Source organism: Paramisgurnus dabryanus, chromosome 3 (genome assembly GCF_030506205.2).
Source record: "Paramisgurnus dabryanus chromosome 3, PD_genome_1.1, whole genome shotgun sequence".
Classification (NCBI taxonomy): domain Eukaryota; kingdom Metazoa; phylum Chordata; class Actinopteri; order Cypriniformes; family Cobitidae; genus Paramisgurnus; species Paramisgurnus dabryanus.
The window spans coordinates 19,604,384-19,623,709 of NC_133339.1; the positions used below are offsets into that span (position 1 = coordinate 19,604,384).

General features: G+C 36.6%; 1 protein-coding gene across 3 annotated transcripts; it reads left to right on the top strand.

The window, feature by feature from the left end:
• Window positions 1-737: 737 nt before the first annotated feature.
• Window positions 738-17,869, top strand: csf2rb (colony stimulating factor 2 receptor subunit beta). 3 transcript variants are annotated; one of them, XM_065252807.2, is made up of 14 exons: window positions 738-879; window positions 4,802-4,968; window positions 6,408-6,537; window positions 6,682-6,851; window positions 6,927-7,078; window positions 7,657-7,801; window positions 11,259-11,385; window positions 11,465-11,625; window positions 13,301-13,425; window positions 13,519-13,693; window positions 13,803-13,899; window positions 13,991-14,060; window positions 14,353-14,447; window positions 15,091-17,869. In XM_065252807.2, the coding sequence occupies exons 2-14, from the start codon at window positions 4,869-4,871 to the stop codon at window positions 15,578-15,580; spliced, it is 2,037 nt and encodes a 678-aa protein (XP_065108879.1). In that variant the 5' UTR covers window positions 738-879; window positions 4,802-4,868; the 3' UTR covers window positions 15,581-17,869. The 3 variants fall into 3 exon arrangements, with proteins under 3 accessions (XP_065108879.1, XP_065108881.1, XP_065108880.1); XM_065252809.2 differs by lacking the exon at window positions 738-879 and adding an exon at window positions 4,133-4,469; XM_065252808.2 differs by lacking the exon at window positions 738-879 and adding an exon at window positions 4,133-4,460.
• Window positions 17,870-19,326: the final 1,457 nt, after the last annotated feature.

Consider the following 19,326-nt stretch of genomic DNA (forward strand, 5'->3'; position numbering starts at 1 on the left):
ATAGTTAATAGGAAATACAAATATATACTAGAAGTGGGAAATGATGACACTTACCAAAGAGTATTTTTAAACTAAACAGTTCAGCTTGGACCATAACAACTGACCTTTTTGCTGTAAGTAGACAATTAATGCTAGCCATTGTGGGTCAACATTGTGCCAACTAAGTGGCTTTTTTGACCATGATTAAAATAAACAACATCGATGTATTTAATTAAATCGATCGCTTTTAATTTCTATTAAAAATGTGAATACTGCATTCCTGCACAAACAAGCACACTGACATAAACTCCAGGCATTCCTGCGTTTTTTGCACGGTTAGTTCTCTGTACATTTTTTTAATGTTAGTTCATGGATGTGTTAATGGGTTCATATGTAAATGTGGGTGTTTGAGTGTGAACCTGTTTGTAAATGTGTGTGTTTGTGGGTGAGAATACGTAGGTAAAAAAGTGCTCTTGCGTGTGTTTCTACAAAGGCTGTGACTTTCATTCTCCATATTAAGCCTTAGTGGTACTTATGCTGACGGAGATGCTGACAATAACATCATCATTCACATTCAAAGTGCATGTTTAACACCTGTATGGCCAAGCAGGGTTTGCGTGTTAACCTTGCTCTTTTGACAAGCTGAAATTTAGTAAGAACTGTTTCTGATGACCAAGCAAGTGAATTTTTTTTACGCAGTTGAGAAAAATAAACTTCTGCTTTTGAGGTTATCCAATGATGTGCTCTCTATGCACTTCAGTAAAAAGCAAACACGGTCAAAAACAAACTACACACAGGGAAGTACATCTGATTGAGACAGACCAAGTTAGACAAAGACAGTTACACAATGGTGCCCATAGAGGAATTAAATGACCACTAGGAAACTTTCAACACAATAAGGTAAGAACTTTTAAAATCCAAGCACACTGAATGAATCTTTTTAGAAATAAATATTAAGTAAGGGAAGCAGATCATAGAAATAAGACTCCATATTGTGATCAGGACCCGACGCGAAGCAGATGGTCTTGTATCACACTAAAGGGGCTTATTTGCCATAACAACCTGCTGCCTGTATTATCCTGCTTATTACATGTCTATTTACCTCATAAGTAAGGTAAGGAACATTAAATATTGATTTGAAATATTGTATTTGCTCATATTTAACGAATGCAGACCCTTTCCCCGCTAGGAAAACTCGTTTACGTTCGGTTTTATGATAAGACAAGACGTTCATATGTCATGTTCACAGTATTTGGTTTGATCATTTGTAAATATGTCTTATTATACGGCACTCTAAAATGCTTGATTCTGATTGGCCAGTTGTGACATTTCAAGGTATGTTATTCCAAGTAACACCCACCTGAAACTGTTAACACACAGTTGCAAATCATACAGGTACGATTTAATATTACAAAAAATTAAATATAAATGTATTTTATTAACATATAAGACATTATATTTACAAAATGATTCAACCCTTATAATGATCTTGACATTTGAACATCTTGTCTCATCTTAAAACCGAAAATAAATGGGTTTTTGCTCACGGAAGGGTTGAAATGAGCAAACACTTCAAATTAATATTCCTTACCTTACTTAAATAGCCCTGTATTAAGCAGCAAGTTATTATAGCGAAATAAACCCCTTTAGTGTGATACAAGACCCTCCGTTAGGCGTCAAGTCTTGATCGCACTGTCAGGGCTTATTTCTGCGATAGCAACCTGCTTCCTATACCTTATCCCTTACATATATGTAATTAAAGACATATACATTTTAAACCTGTCAAAATGACTAGCAGCATCCTGGTTAGCATTATTAGTTTCAGGCGGTTATCTCGGAATAACATTTATTGGAATGTCGCGACTGGCCAATCAGAATCAAGAATTTTAGAATGCCGTGTAATAAGTAAGGAATAATTGATGACAGGCCGTTGAATTATTGGAAAAATAATGCACACCTGAGGTGGTGATGCGGCCACGACGCGAAGCTGAGACATCGATCACATGATATATTTAAAGGGATTCGTCCGGTTTTTGTACTTAAGTCGCTTTTGTGAGTAGGACTATTTTTTTCCGCGTCTCATCCAACGGCTCTTTTGCTTGTTCCAAAACGTCATTTTAAAGCTAGTAATAGCATTTTAATGCAGTTATAAATGAAGTTATAAGAAAGAGAGCAAGAGTGACAGAGACACAGAGAGTGAAAGACAGAAAGAGAGAGAGAGAGAGAGAGAGAGAGAGGGTGAGCGAGAGAGAAAGAGAGATTGTGTGAACTATGTGCGTCTCTAAACAGCGCTGTTATTGCCTCGGAAAATCGTCTGTCATGTTGTTTTTGTTAGTCCGTTATTACAGTTAAAGGTAGGGTAACATCCTGAAACATTTTAGTTATGCTGGTTAAAAGCCTCCTCACATCCTGATAGCAATCACTGTGTTAAGTTGTTTTAATCTATTTGTAGAAATTTATGTCATCTGTAAAAGGCGTAGACCCAAAAAATGAAAAATCATAGATTTCGGTCCGAACGGACGTTTCCTTTTTTGTCCCTCATACGCAAGTGTAATTTGAATGCCCACCGCGCAGCTAGTCCACGCCGACGACCATACGTCATCGACGCGTTCATGTGCGCTTACCTCCTGTCTGTAAACAGCGAGAATGGCAAACTTTTCTGATGAATTGACAACCTGCACAGGAGCATCAAAACGAAAAACATCTTTTATAACAACAACAGCAAAAACTGCCTGGATCAGCAAAGAGCAAGAACCCAAATTAACATCGGTAACTTTACTGTTTTACAACGAGATGCAAACAGCTGCAGGAGGCAAAGGGTCTGAAAGGGTCGTTGCACTGTTTATTTTGGTAAGGTAGGTACGCGATATGTTTGTTTTGAGATGGATTCAGATATTCTACTTTGATGAAACTTTGTGTTGCTTATGAAATTTGTGTTCGTTTACGGATTAGCATAACGATATAGTTACTACGTCTACACAACCGAAAGTGTGCTTTAACTAATTCTGATGTAAACCAGTTGTTTATGTTGGTTATTTTGGAAATGTTATTCACTTTGTACTGCAAAGTTTTCTCACTGCTGAGTGAGACATGAGACGTGACCGTCTGATCTGTGTTTGAAAAGAGGCGTGACTTTGGATGGCGATTTGACTGGAGGGTGGGATCGTGATTTCATTGCTAGGCTTTTTTCAAAATGTGAAAGCCTACCTTTAACTATGTGAGGTGATATGGAACTGTAATGCGGTCAAGAAAGCTGCCTGGAGCTACGTTCACCGTGCGTTTCCCAGATAATAATTGCCCACCTCAGAATGTTCATCAGCCAATCAGATTTAAGCTTTCAACGGACCCGTAGTATAATCATAATTCATTTAATTATGCCTAGAGCTACATAAATTCAGGAAAGAGAAAGCGGCATAAGTGCATTGAATGAAAAGGGCAAAATGTTAATGAAGTAATATACATTGTGTCCATTAGTTACTAAACACATTTTAAAGCCTGATCATAAACAGAAATCTTCGTAAAAGTGTATTACACTTGGCACTTAAACATTGCATCATTTTATGAGACCGAAATTAAACCGATCATACAGTGAGATAAGAAATATATGAGAAAAGAAACCTTTCAATTTGATCATGTGACTTTAAAGTGGCACTTTCAGTTTCAAAACCCAACATGGTACAGTAGACCTCCAGCGTATATGCGACTGTAAAAGTTTTTAATCCTAGTTTTTAATATAAAGCTTCTGTTAAAACCTAAAAATATGATATAAAGTTGGCTGTGGAAACAACACAAACTGAATTCAAATGAAAAATAAGACACTGATTCATTTCAGTGCATGCATAGCTAAATACATAGTTAGATTTGCCACGTTTGTCTCACCATAAGAACGTAATGCGGGTTTTTTACTTTCTTTTTCCCTCGAGTTCGTTCACCTACACGGATTTACCACAACTATAAATAGCAAACCTAACCTACACCGCTCAACTTCTGAATGAAACCTTAAACTAAATAAGAAGTGACACACCAACATCAAATTTTAAAACACAACACGTTTTAAAGTACATCTCTTTAAACACAACGAGTTTAGTTCAGCTTGTACTCTCATTTCTCCCCCAACACCCCTCAGACGCTTTCAAGATGAGGGAAATCCCTTTCCTTACAGTTTCCTGGCAGTTGCGAGAAAACGCGCGACATTCTCGGTCTGTGCTTACTGTAGCTTTACAAGTGGGTTATGGGTGGGTGGTCATGTTTACCCCAAAAGATTTCATATGTCTCTCACGTATGACACGTTTCGTTATCGTATGAGAATCTTTTCAACATCCGCATGAAGATCTGTAGGAGCGTTTATCATGATACGCATCGGTCCCCTGATCTGTTCCTTTGATTAAAAGGCGAATTTTGATTCAATTTTGATTTTTTTTAAAGAAAAGCTAGCCAGCTTTAAGATGGATTTGGGTGGAATTGGACTTTTATTGCAAACAGTAAGCAATGTAGGGTACTATACTTTTTGAAAATACTGGACTTAGCTGTTATTATGTTTTCAAAATAATAATGTATTCTTATTTTCTTAAGCAATGTTTTAGGTTGTATTTTTGGTTACTTTATAAAAAAGAATCTATGCGTGTTTGTTGGTGTGGGAAGTGTAGTAAAGGGGAAGGAAGTTTAGTGTTTAAAAGCAGTGTGAATATCTCAACCACAGATGCTAGCAAGTGTCTTTAAGTAGATCTTTGTCTTTGTGTTTGAGGAAGTGCCATTTATTAGCTCAACAAGCTTTTCATGCATGTTGTTCTTCCATTTCATCTCATCATTTCCAAACATTCAGGGATCCTGAAAAGAACCGCAAGACTCACCTGTGTCTCCCAGACCACTGATCTGGCATCCCATTCACAATGTTCTTCATCTGGACGCTGCATATGAACGTGTTTGCTCTGCTGGTCAGGACCACCGCAGCTGACCAATGCCCACTTCACGATGTCAAACCTGGGACTGGTGAGAGAGAACGATAAGGATTTTATACATTATTGCATTTTTTTTTTGTAAATCCTGTGTAGTTCAGGAACGACTTTCTTTAATCTAGTTGCGATCCTTATCAAAGACTCATATATATCATTTTTATTATCCTAACTAAAACTCTTAACCCCACAACAGGGTCAATAAAGACTTTTACTGGCAAGAATTGTAAATAGGACTCAGTTTAGTGTGGGTAGTGTTAACCTGCCTTGACAGTTTCATTCTAAAATACCATTTCTAACTAATCTTGACAGCACTGCAAACGCTTTGAATGAAAATTTCCCTTCTGTCAACTTTAAGTTTAGGCAATTAAAAATAACAGATCGCTAAGTCCAGGGTAAGTCTAGCAAGAATCTAGATGTTCCCGTCTGAAGTCAGATGTGTACAGACACTAAAGATGTGCGTTTTAGTGTTGCTTCTGAATAATATAATTTAAATTTTTTAAACTCTTGTTTTTAAAGGGTTTTTTTATTTTAATTGTTAAAGTATTGCCTTAGAAGTGTATAGGTCATGGGTTCGAACCCCAGGAACATGCGTACGTACGTACATGTTGAGATAAAAGCATCGCCAAATACATTAATGTAAAAGGCACCTGCTAGTATTTGTAAATTTGTGTAAATATGTGTGCCGTGGTAACCAAATTTTGCATGAACTAAGTATTATTTAAGTTACTTTAGATGAGAGGTTCTCAGACGTTTTCAGCGTGCCCCCCCTTGCCCCCCCTTGTGTACAGCACATTCCTTTGCGCTCCCTCCCAAATAAAATTTATGACAAAAACTTAAAATTTTAATTTAAAAAAACATATTAAATTATACAAAGTAGTGCTGTTGGTTAGTACTTTTTTTAGGTTTAATTACACAGAATTCATGATAAATTAATGTATTTTATAAAATGTCATAAAACTGGGCCCCCCCGGCACCATCTCGCGGCCCCCAGTTTGAGAACCACAGCTTTCGATGCATAGAGAATTGCATATAGTTCCTTTGTTTTAAATAATAAGTTCAATCAAATAAAAAATCTATTATAAACTACTTACAAAAATCTGTATAACATTTTAAAGAAAAAAATGCATGCAACTTTACATGCAAATAAAATAAATGAGGACAAATGTAGTCAAGCTACAGGGTAACAGCCAGAAACTGACTGTTGGGTGGGCCTCAATAAAAATAGGTTAGCAGATAACCTTTATGTATCTTAATAAACATATTCCAAATATACATCCACTGACATTACAAATCTAGCAAAAAAACTACATTTTTGGGGTTGAGGTAGCCCACATCACAGCTCAAAGGTGACCACTTCACGGTTTCATATTTTTGGAGCTCAACAACATCCGTCCTTATTTACTTCATTCTGTGCATTTCAGTTCAATCCAATGTCATTATTCGTCAATGCTGACCTTTAACCTCTTGTTTTAGTGTCTCCCGTGATGGATTCTTTGCAGTGCCACAATGACTATGTGACCCATGTGCAATGCACGTGGGAAGAAGATCCACTCATTCATTCACAAGCCGCAGAAAACTCCTCACTCCTTTACTGGGATACTGAGTGAGTGAAAACAAATAAGAAAGAGAGAGAATTTATTAATGCTATTTATCATTTCAAGAGAAAAATTTTTTTTTTATCTTTTCTCTCTCTCTCTCTCTCTCTCTCTCTCTCTCTCTCTCTCTCTCTCTCTCTCTCTCTCTATAGTGTAAAAACACTTTGTGTTTCTCTCGGACCTGGTGTTGTTTTATCCAATGGGAAGATCTCTCACAGCTGTCGCTACAACACTGGGAGGTTTAGCCTTGCAACCGATCACAAAGTCTACTTCAATGTAACCTGTAAATCAAGAGGACTATCTCTCAGTGTAGCCCAGCACGGTGAGTGTTTGTGTTTCTGTTCAAAAGCAATTTTGGTGTGAAAAGTGTTATACAGCTCTTTATGTGTGTTTACAGGAAAAGTTCTGGCCCCGATTGACTTGACTGAGAAAATGGCTAATGGCACAGGTCATGTGGTGTCATGGAGAAGCCCGTATCCTGCATCCTCAAATATTACACCAACGCTCACGTATCAGCTTCAGTACCGCATATCTGGCCAAGACTGGACTGTAAGTACACACAAACATACAAGCACACAAAGAGAAATACACAAATCAGAGACCATACGAAAAGTCTAGGTTTGCAAGTTTGAGTACTGTGATGTCATTATGGAACAGGAGAATGACCAAACATTTAAAAAATAGAAATTCATGTTAATGAAAACACACTACAACCTGTGCACTACAATAGCTACAGACTGCAATTGTTTCACAATAGATTACAATATTAAGGTCTACTATCACATTGTTCAATCTGCCATTCTAAGAAAACAGCAATAGAACCACAAACTTTAAGATTCCCACAAAAGATAAGGTTTCCACATGAAAGAGCTACGCTAGCATTTTGAAACTGAATACAGATCTGCTGTAAATGTGTATTTGTGTGTACTGTATGTACCTTTGAGTCACATGCAGAATAGTCAGTTGACTTATTGACTATAGAATATAGTTGACTATATTCAAAATAGCATTGCCACAGTAAACTGGCTATGTAATAGTTTTTCTGCAGTATTTACAGATTTAATATGGTAAATGTAATCATTTCATCCACTCTCTCTCTCTCTTTCTCTTTATCTTTACTGTGACAGGTTGTGTATAATGGCAGTAACAACGAGTATATAATCGACAAGCAACCATTGCCAGGTTACATTTACCAAGCCAGAGTGAGGGCCCGGGGTCCTTTAGGAATGTGGAGCAACTGGAGCCCACTGGTGTCCTGGAGATCCCAAGATGGTGCGATTAACTTTGTTTATAGTAATCTGTATATTAAGAGCTCAGATGCGAAATCTTCTAAGTGCGTCTGACATGTTTTTTTGTAAATTAGCATTTTTATTAGATTCTTAATGGTTTCTGACAGCAAACCGGAATTTCTAAATGGCCTAAGGGCCTGGATTAAGCGGATTTGAAGCAAAAGTATTGGATTAATGTAGAAAACCTGCCGAGCCCGAGAGCATTCGGTTAATATCATTATCTCATTTTTGACAGAGGTGGCGTTTATTGGCTTTTGCATCCGAGTTCCCCATGTATAACGTTTACGGCGCATTCACACGGGGCGTAAGCGTTGACACTTCCCATTCACTTTTAATTGGTGACGTCAAGCGTTGGCGAACTGAATTGTGGATCCGTCGGCGCCGAGTCAGTGCCGTTGCTCGTGGCAGAAGTTGAACATTTCTCAACTTTTCAAGCGGCAACGCGTGCGTCAGCCAATGATATCGCCTTATGCAAATAACCTAGGCAGAGCCAGCCAATTACGTTTATGGAAGACCGGAGCTTGTGTTGCGGCCACAGTGATTGGCTGTTGGCCACGCTTCAGACAAGCCTTCCGTTAAGCGTTAACGCTTACGCCCCGTGTGAATGTACCGTTAGGCATAAGCACCGTGTTTGATATATATACTTCTTAGACATTTAACAAATATATCAAGTAAACATTCAATTCAAATCACTGTTATGGTCTTCTAAATGTATGTTAATTAATACTTTATACCACATAAGATATCCACTAAAGAGCACTGAGTGGTTATCTCTTCTTCATATCAATACTCTATAGTTCCCTCTAAAAACCCATAAATTTTTCCCATATACTTTTGAATTATTGCAAAAAATAAGCTCTGTGTTTAAAGGTGACATATGATTGAACTGGGTATGTATCCTTGTTCTGTGATGTGACATGTAGACAACAAAATTATGGTTGGGTCTGTAAAGCATTAGAAGCTTCCTAAAAACCTCTCTCAGAACGCTATATTAGGGTGGGGGATTTTAAACATGTGGGTTTTGCACCTATTTGGAGTCCCTTTGGTCTTAACTGGCAACCTCATTATGAAATGCGACTAGATTACATGCAAAGTCAAAGCAAAGACACAAAAAGACGCAAACTGGTGTGACATGAAGTGGACAACACAATTGCGGCGAAAACACACGATATTAGCATTAAACGCGTCTTTGCGCAACTCAAGCTGAAAAAAGAGATGGGATGAAAATGCTGTTACACACTGATAATACCTGTCCGATAAAATTCTGAATCCCACAGCCGATATTATGCACAGCCTTTTTATGTACAACGGCTTTTGATCAGAAAGAAGTCCTTATCAATCTCAAATCCCTGTTAGTTTGAGCCGTTTATAACATGCATTTGAAAAAGCAACACTCGCCAAACAAAATCATTATATATAGTCTTTATTATCATGAAAAAACCTGAAAAGGTTTGAAGAACAGCAATATAAATATTTGCTAAAGTCATTTCCTGGAGATGCGTGTGTAAATGGTTCCTCTTCTGTGGCCCATATTTAGTTTTTTGCACCCTCTGGCTTATGGATGTAGTGGCATTTCACCGTAATTCATTGAGAGGCATAGCAAGCATCATCAGACGATTTATAGGCCCAACACTAGCGGAAAATTTGCATAACATGAAGTTAAATCCCACAAGTAATCTACAGCGAGAAACGTTATGCTTTGCGTTTGGTGTGCATGCAGCATTATCCTCAAACAGAGATGCATTTTGGCTAATTTGTTAGTGGGGCATCATGTAAATACAGTAAATGGCAGATCATGGTTTTAACGTGGCGTGTTCATAGGAAACATAATACTGGTTCTTGAATCTAATTCGCTGAGCAATTTCTAGCCATTCAATTCCACCGGTATCAACACAGAAACTGTTGTTAGTGATGAGTGATTTCAAAACATTGCATCATAAGCTAATTATTTCGAAGCTATTGGTTCAATTGATTTGATGCTTTGAAAAGCGTAGTTTCTCCCATCACCATTTGTATCATTCCGCCATCCTGGGCGTTGACTCCGTGGCGTAAGGAAATAGTTCCGCACAAAAGAGCCTTTGAAAGACATTCTGCTTTAGTTTGTGATTCATGTACATACTTGTGCCGTCAAACTGTTACATTAACTTAATATAACCCTCATTGTCATGTGATGTGCCTCTATATAAGCATGGCTGTGGTTGCTTGTGGTGTGGCCTTATGCCTTGCCTATTTACAACCATGCTGATAGAGCTGATCACAGTCCTACTTGAGCGATATTGCTTTCATATCCCAATGCACTGGAAGGCGTTTTGGATAAAATCGTCTGCCAAATACATTAAAAGTAAATTATTTTAGCACCTATTTCATTGCTAAAAAACTATGTTATTTTGTGTATTTGGAAATACAATGTGTTCGCGTGGTTTATGGTTAAAAAAACATTATTATCCACATACCGTACATTTGTGTATAGCTCCAGATTTCACTCTCTTCCTGAAACACGCGGATTTGAAAAGGTCTGTGTCCCTGATTGGCCAGCTAATCTGTACGTAGTGATTGGCCTGAATACCTCTGAGATCAGCCGGAAATGTGACGCTCCTTACCATGTTTGAAGGATTGATTCACAATGCAATGCTAACAGGAGTTATCTTACAGGCTGTAAGTCCAAAGCGGGAAGAATTATGATAATTTTGATCTTGTCTACATCACCAATCCCAGAAAGTAAACTGTTGCCTACAATCCGTGTGTTTGTTGTAGTCCAAGAAAAGAGATTTACGTTGGAGACGTATTGTTTACTCTGGGGTTTGTACCTTTTGCATATCGTTAACATGTACTAATACACACTTACACAACAAAGAAAATTTAAAAACATATGTCGAACAATAGGTGCTCTATTGTTTTTTTTATTTTTTCTATTTGTTTTTTTATTAAAAAAAAAAAAAAGAGTCCAGCTATCGGCTCGTGACAGAAAGATAAACACTTCAGAGTGTCTTGGTAACTGGAGATTCGCTCTAAATGAATCCTTGACCTTTAAATCAGCAACTCGAGACAATTGCATGACTCAAGAGCTGTTCAGTCGGATGTTTCAGCTTGTGCAATTTTAAAACCGATTCCACTGAAACTGATTCAGGAGGTTTTTTTTAAATAATCAACTCATTCACGAATCGCGTCTTATTTTTAGTTTGAAGTGACGAGGAACGATATGTTTTAATTACATGTATTGGTGTTAAGAGTATTATGCTTTAGATTTTAAACATTGTAAAAAGTTAAAAAATAAAAATACTCTGATAAAGTACTTGAAAATGCGCTAGTCCGCCACTGAAGTTTATTTTTGAAATGATGTATCCTCCAAAATGTTACAGAAGTAAATGTAACGGAATAAATGTAGCACGTTACTACCCACCTTTGCTTAATCTCTTTGTTTTGTTCTTTCTTGCTCTTAGATGAAGTCTTTAATCTGCAGTGTGAGATAAAAGGAGAAACGGACGTGACGTGCAGCTGGCAGATGAAGACAGTCAACTCTCAATTCATATCTTATCATCTGTGGTGCAGTCACAATGATAACACTCTGTGAGTACAGCCCCCACAATGAACTTTAACTGACTTTAACTGTAATTGACACTAACTATTAAGTTTTTCTGTCTTTAAGAGTCCCCAAGCCATCAAAGTGTTGTCCAAATCCTCTGCTAAAGCCGAAAGATGCTGGGATAACGGAGTTTATTTGTTCTGTAAAGACACCTGACCCTTACCTGTTAACAGTTGAGCTGAGACCCGTGTACAACTCAAAAACATTCAGCACTTCACAAAACGGTGAGCGTCTGAGAATAATTGAGAATGCAATGCTGCCATCTAGTGTGTGGGAGGAACATTAAACATCATTTGGGTGAAAGTCAGTCCAGGAAATCTAAAGTTTTCGGCTTTAAGAATAAATGTGTTATCTTTAGGGATATTTATAAACGATTGTGCTTCAAAACACTGGCCAAATATGTATTTTGAAGATATAACCCTTCAGAGTCAGTCTCTCGTTTTTTTTTTTTTTTTTTATCTCTCTGCACTTCATTTTCTTATTATATAGCAAGCTGGGATGTAACTAAACACTATTGGCTACGTTAAAATGAGGAGAGGAACCAGCCTAACTTCATTTTTGGTGTAAATTATATCAAACAAAGAATTACATTTCAAGGCGTATGTCATTTTAAGGCGCAGTGGGTCTTTAACAAGAAAAACTTATTTTCAAGACTGAATTATTTGAATGAGTTTCAAAGAAATAGTACACACAACATTGGAAATTCACTTAATATTTACTTACCTTTATGTGATCTCTTTCATGTATATAACTAACTCATGTTAAAGGAGACATTTTTAAGATGTCAAAATAAATCTTTGGTGTCCCCAGAGCTCAAAATATTATATAGATAATTTATTATAGCATGTTAAAATGCCACTATGGAGGTAAAAATATAAGTTTTTGTGTGTGTCCTTTTAAATGCAAATGAGGTGATCTCTGCACTAAATTGCAGTGCAGTGGCTGGATAAGTGAAGATTAAGCGACGGTATTATCCCCTTCTGACATCACAAAGGGAGCCAAATTTCAATGACCTATTTTTTCACATGCTTGCAGAGAATGGTTTACCAAAACTAAGTTACTGGGTTGTTCTTTTTCAACATGATTTCACGGAAAGCTGTGTTAAATTTTATTAATTTATTTGTGTCCATGGCACGAAATTCAGCTTTTTTTGTGCCTTGACCATGAATGTCGATTTCGTGTCATTCAGCACAAATTTATAAAAATTGTTTTTCGTGTCATTTTATGTATTGTTTTCTAATTTCCCCCCCCCCCCCTATTTTTAAATCATTGTCGCTTGGGGTTAGATTTGGGGTTTGGGTTAGTGTACTTTTATATATTGGTTTCTACATGTTTTTTTTTTTTTTTTTTCATTTTTAAACTATTCTCGCCTGGAGTTGGGGTTAGAGTTGGGGTTTGGGATAGGATGTCTAAAAATGATTCTAACCCCAACCCCAAGCGGCAATAGTAAGAAAATAGGAAAAAACAATAAGAAAGCAATGAATAAAATGACACGATAAAAAGTTGTGCTACCTACACTAAAAACTATTTATAGAAATTTGTGCCACTGACACGAAAAAGACATTCGTGCTCAAGGCATGAATAAAGCTGAATTTCATGCCATGGATATGAATAAATTGATCACATTTTTCGTGACTATAACACGACTTGCCTGAGATCACTTAGTCTATCTTTATCACATTTTCTAGGCTGATAGAAGCACTGGGGACAAAATTTATAGCACTTAAACATGGAAATAGTCAAATTTTCATGATATGTCATCTTTAAAGAATGCTTAAGATGCTTTTGCATGGACTATGATTTTTACCGTTTCAAATAAGACAAACACTTTAACTATGGGTAAACTAATTTAACAGCTACTGCACTGGAGACCTGTAACAGTACATTTATGTTTTCCAGTTCACCCTCCACAACCCGACCCCGTGCAGGTGAAAGAGAGAGATGGTGTTTTCAGTCTGAGCTGGTCTATAGATTGGTCTGCTGACATAGAATTCTTCGTCCAGCTGAAAATCTCAAACAGTGAGGTACTAAATGTTAACTGTCCTTCACTCCTGATCTGTTGTGCAAGCATGCACACACTATAGTGACTTAACCCTATTGTGATTTTCTTTTTGTAGACATCAGTGCTCTATAACCTTACTAGATATGAAGGGTTTGAGCTTCGTTCAAGCTCTCTAGATCCTTCAACTCAATACGAGGCCCAGATCAGAATAGTGCTTTCATCTAAAGATAGTCCCTACAGTGGTCGGCCATCCGAATGGTCACAGGCAAAAGGGTTTACCACAGGTCCAGGTAATAATCTGCATTTATTATATCTGGGAATATATTTGAAGAATTACTTAAAGTACCAACAGGCTAAACTCAATATATAATACATGTTTTATTTTTTGGGTGTGTGTAGCTTCTTGGTCTGTCACCACCATAATCTACATATTGATTAGTCTGTTCGTGGCTGTGATCTTCATAGTTTTGTACAACGCCCTTCCAGTCTTTCACAGGTAAAACACCTGTTCATCATGTATACTAGTACACTTTTGTTTGTGTGTTATTTGTTCATGTGAATGTTTTTGTGCTTATGTCTCATAACAGAAAGATTGAATTATGGAAGGGATCAATTCCATCACCCATACACAGCAAAGTGATGGAGGGAATTATCAAGGTGAATCTTTACAGACATTGTTTTTTTTAATCTTCCAATACATCTTCCAAATACACACGGTTACCTTAGAAAGCTATGGTTTTTATTCAAACATATGGGGTAGCACAGTGGGTCAATGGGTAGCACAGTGGGTCTATATGGAGTCTGAAGGTTCTCACTATCCAACTTGTGTAGACTAACTGTGTATAGATTAACTAGTTCTTGCCATGAATGTAGTTATAGATGCCTGAACGGTGTTAAAAAAATAATAATAAATAAATACAAATTCTCTTTTTCCTCTCTATCGGAAAAGTCCTCCTCTGGATGGCCATATCTCCAAAGCGAAAAAGAGAAGACCTCAATGTGTGTCATACAGCCAACAGACAATATCAGTATCTGCAAAAGCAGGTAACATCTTAACACACACATCCTCAGTTTTTATTCACAAATAATGTACATGATAATGTTTTTGGTAAATGAATGTAATTTAGTTCTATTAGAAGGACACCAGAATATTATTATAGTATTATTAAGGCACCATCATTATAGACATAAGGTCATTTTCCATGTTTAAGTGCTATAATTTGGTGCCAGTGCTTCCATCAACCTAGAAAATGTGAAAAAGGTCAACCAAGTAACCGTTAATTCTCTGCATTCTCTGCAAGCATGTGAAAAATAGGTCATTGAAATTTGTCTCCCCCTGTGATGTCATAAGGGGATAATACCGCCCCTTAATCGGCACTATCCAGCAAGACACTGCCATTTAGTGCAGAGATCAGCTCATTTGCATTTAAAAAGACGCACCCAAAAACTGCACATTTTTGCTCACACCTACAAAGTGGGCTTTTTACATCATAAAAAGTCTTGGGAAATGTCCATTTTAACATTAACATGTATTCATTTGGCAGAATCTTTAATCCAAATCAACTGACAAATGAAAGAGCATGTAAACAAAATATTAAAAAAGAAGTTGTTCTGCTAAATATGTAAATTGATGACAAAATTGATGTTTGGTTCTGACAGTGTTTCTCTTTTACACATTTATTCGTAGTGTCTCTGGGGATCCACTTTTGTTTTACAATGAGGACGTGATTTCCAATGCTACCCTTAAAAAAGGATGGCCAGATGAAACGAGCAACTCACACTCCTATGTGGGCGAGAGCATGTACCCGGACCATTCAGGAATAAGCTTCAGCGGACCCTATATTCTGTGCTGTGAGGATTCCTGCGATCAGGAGGAAATCATCGATGTGTCTTCCGATGAAAGTCACGGGTGCATGTGTGGAACCGCTAACAATTCTGGTGCAATAAATGGAGGCTATGTTATGACTCCTCCCACCACCATGTCAGTAACTCGAGACCCCACCCACGTTGACAGCTCGACCAATAATTCAACAGATGAACCCCCTGCATACACCCCCAGATTAGATCAGGGGGGTATTGTCCACCCTCATCCTTCAGGTTATTTCATGATGCCGTGTGTTGGCATGATCCAATCAGAGCCAAAGGGATATGTGGCGCTGTCACAGCCTGGAACGTAACGATGACTTTTGGTTTGCAAAAAATCTTAAACTTTTAATAAGAGGAGCCCAATGACCCAACTGAAGATGAGGGCTTGGAAGTGGCATGATATTGAGCAAAACAGGTTCAGATGTTTGCTTTATCCAAACTGTCACTTTATTTCGATAAAGACCAAATGTATCAATGTAGCCTACATAATGAATATGGTTAAATCGCCATGAAACTGAAGTAGCGTTGTCCCATTTCTTTCCCGTGGTGACGTATATCCGGGTGACATGGCTTCTGAAATGTAAAAAAAATGTAGAGCTGGACTTGAATTCGTCTTTTGAGAACTGATTGGACAGTTGGAAGTTGGTTCATGTTGCTATTTGATAATTGCTGCAATGTTTTCCCGGACCCCGCCCACCTGCTATGACCGGAAGTTAAGAGAGATCGTTTCGAGATTTGCATTTTTGATTAAAGATTTTGAGGACACATGCATGAATTTTTTTAAAATAATGAAGCTCACTAACAAGTAATTTGTAAAAAATACCACAATATTCCAAAACAAATTACAGTTTTCATTTCAATTTCATTGCGGCTTTAAAGACTGGATGGACACGCTAATAGAAGGACATTTTACGAAGTGAAAGCTAGTATGCTGTAACAAGGTCTGACCAATAGATGACAGTGTTGCATAAAGTGAATGTTTAAGAAATGCCAGTCAGTCCGCTGTAAACAGCTAGAGCTTTATGGAGTAATGCATTAGTTGACTAATGAATGTATTTTTTTTAATATTATTTTTTGAATTGTTGTGTTTTATGTATTTTGTAAAGCTGATTTGCAAACTGTGAAAAGCGCATAATACATGTAAATTAAGCCGCAAATATCAATGCAATAATGCCTTACACTTTTACATTTTTTTGTTTTTGCTGCTTAAAAAACTGCTTAAAATACGTAGAGACTCCATTCAGTTTCATTCAATGGTGATCTATTTTAAGTTTTTATAAACTTAATACTTTTGAGGAAATTAAAGATTACAGTTTTAAATTTAGCATTTTGGCTTACATTTCTAGAATCGGCTCAAATGAGTGTTATGACAACCAAATCTATAATCCTCTTGCCTAAAACTTTAACACTACTTTAGTTTCTTTAGACAATCAATGAGAACATCTAAGTGTACTTATATGTGCTATTTTAAGACACCATGAATATGAACTAAAATGTGCTATAAAAGTATATATATATATATATATACACTAGTCAACATTTGAAGTGGATCAAAACCTTTCCTAAAAGTTGTCTTAAAACCAATACCCAATATTCGTTCTTGTCTTAGGACAACTTGGATGAAAGTTTTTGATCCACTTCAAATGTTGACTAGTATATATATATATATAGTCACCACTTGTACAGTAGCAAACTTCGAGTTCCTGATACATTGTTAGCACATTTTAGTTCATATTCATGCATGGTGTCTCAAAATAGCATAGATACACTTAGATGTTCTTAAGATTATCTTAAAAAGTACTAAAGAATATTTTTTAGCATATTCAGTACAAAATTAGTGCACGTAAAAAAGCACTTTAAGTACATTATGGAAGTGTACTTTATTTTCACCTGGGTAGAAACAATCAAATGCATCACAACGTTTTTTTTCTCATTTATAAAACCTATTTATATAATTGGTCAAGCTTGTTGCTGTTTATAATTAAAGCTAGATTTTTTGCTTTTTAAAATGTTTTGTTATACCAAATGTTTTTTGTTTAATAAGTTTGTTTGCAATATTTCTTTACCTACAGTATTTTTTTTTACCAAGAATTAAAGATTTTATTCAAGTAAATCTTCATCTACATGGTGTTTTATACCCATTTTTATTACACGGCTCTCTGGAATGCTTGATTCTGATTGGTCAGTTGAGACATTTGCAGGTTCGTTCTTTTCAAATAAGGACCGCTCCAAAATAATAACGCATAGCCGGACTACTTGCACGAGTAAAATCGCTCCGCGCCAATAAAGATCAATAAAGATTACTGTCTGGCGCCATCTTGTGACAAACACTCGACAACCACGACAAGACACAGAGAGCTTACTGAGACTGAACTTGACAAAATAGAGCATGACAGCTACGAAGCCAACACACAAAAAATACAGAATGGGCATTAAAACTTCTCAAAGACTGATTAAAGAGAAAAAAATGGAGACAGACAAGTATGAAGCAGAGGATCTTAATAAGGTATTACGATCATTTTATGCATCTGTGCAAAGTTTCGCGGAAAGATAAAAATGTTAATATAAAACAAATATGCCAATAAAATGTTTCAAATTCATATTCATGTCCAGTTTTTTTTCTTATGTGGCAAGTAGCCGTGTAATAAGCGGGATAATGTAGAGGCAGCCGGTAGTTATTGGGAAATAAGCCCCTTCAGTGTGATACAAGACCCTCCGCTTCACGTCGGGTCCTGATCACACTGTCGGGGCTTATTTCCCAATAACTACCGGCTGCCTCTACATTATCCCTTACATGACCTTGGACCACAAAACCAGTCGTAAGGGTCAATTTTTTGAAATTGATATTTAGACATCACCTGAAAGCTGAATAAATAAGATTTCTATTGATGTATGGTTTGTTATAGGATAATATTTGGCCTACTTATTTGAAAATCTGGAATCTGAGGGTGCAGAAAATCTAAATATTGAGAAAATCACCTTTAAAGTTTGTCCAAATGAAGTCCTTATCAACACATATTACGAATGATATTACTAATGATTATAATGAATTTTTATATTTATTTACAGTAGGAAATGTAAAAAAATATTTTCATGGACTCTTTAGTTAATGATTTCTGGCATAAAATAATCGATTATTTTGACCCATATTGTTGGCTATTATTAAAAATATACAGTACTGTGCAAAAGTCTTAGGCCACCATGCCAGAATTAGTTTTGTTGTTTTTGCAATGTTATAGTGATCATATATAATTGTTTTTCAGTCTATTTAATATAATACATCCATAAAATACAGGAAATGTGTATTAAAAACTGTATAAAATGTAAACTGATGTGTCAAGTTTTTAGGGTAAACTCCCCTTCCACTTGAGCAATAGCAGGAAACTGCTGGATCTTTTTAAACCTAAATAAAATTTTATTATTTTATATTTTTTGTACATATTTCCTGTGTTTTCTGTATATCTTAGTCAAAAAGATTGAAAAATAAATATGGATGGACATTAAAACTTCTAAAACAACAAATCTGGTGGTGGTTGCCTAAGACTTTTGCACAGTACTGTACATGTGTGACTTATGACTGGATTTATGGTCCACGGTCACATTTATTTCTCTATGATGTGTGAGCTGCTTTCTTGCATATGTGTTTTTTGGCAAGCTGCAGTTTACGGAGTATGTCTGTATCATCAGTTTCACACAGAGTAGATATGATTTATCTCCACTCTTCTGCTCCACTTTGTATCTTACTGTACTGTATATTGGCTTGCTGTATTGTGTGACTGTTGTTATTATATGAACACATAAAACTAAAGATTCAATCACCTAAGCCTAATAAGCTGCTTTCTCAGGAAGCATCTAACGGTCGTGGATCTTTTAATTTTTCTAGCCTTGTCTCCCCTCTTAGTTTTTAAAATAAGCTTGTTGCAATGGGATTTCCTTCATTATAAAGGATACAAGCAATGCTCTTTTAGATGATGATGTTCATTGAATTTTTTAAGGTCCATTGTTTAAGCAAGAAGTAGAGAGAGAGTGTGTGTGTTCTTGGTGGACAATGTGTCCC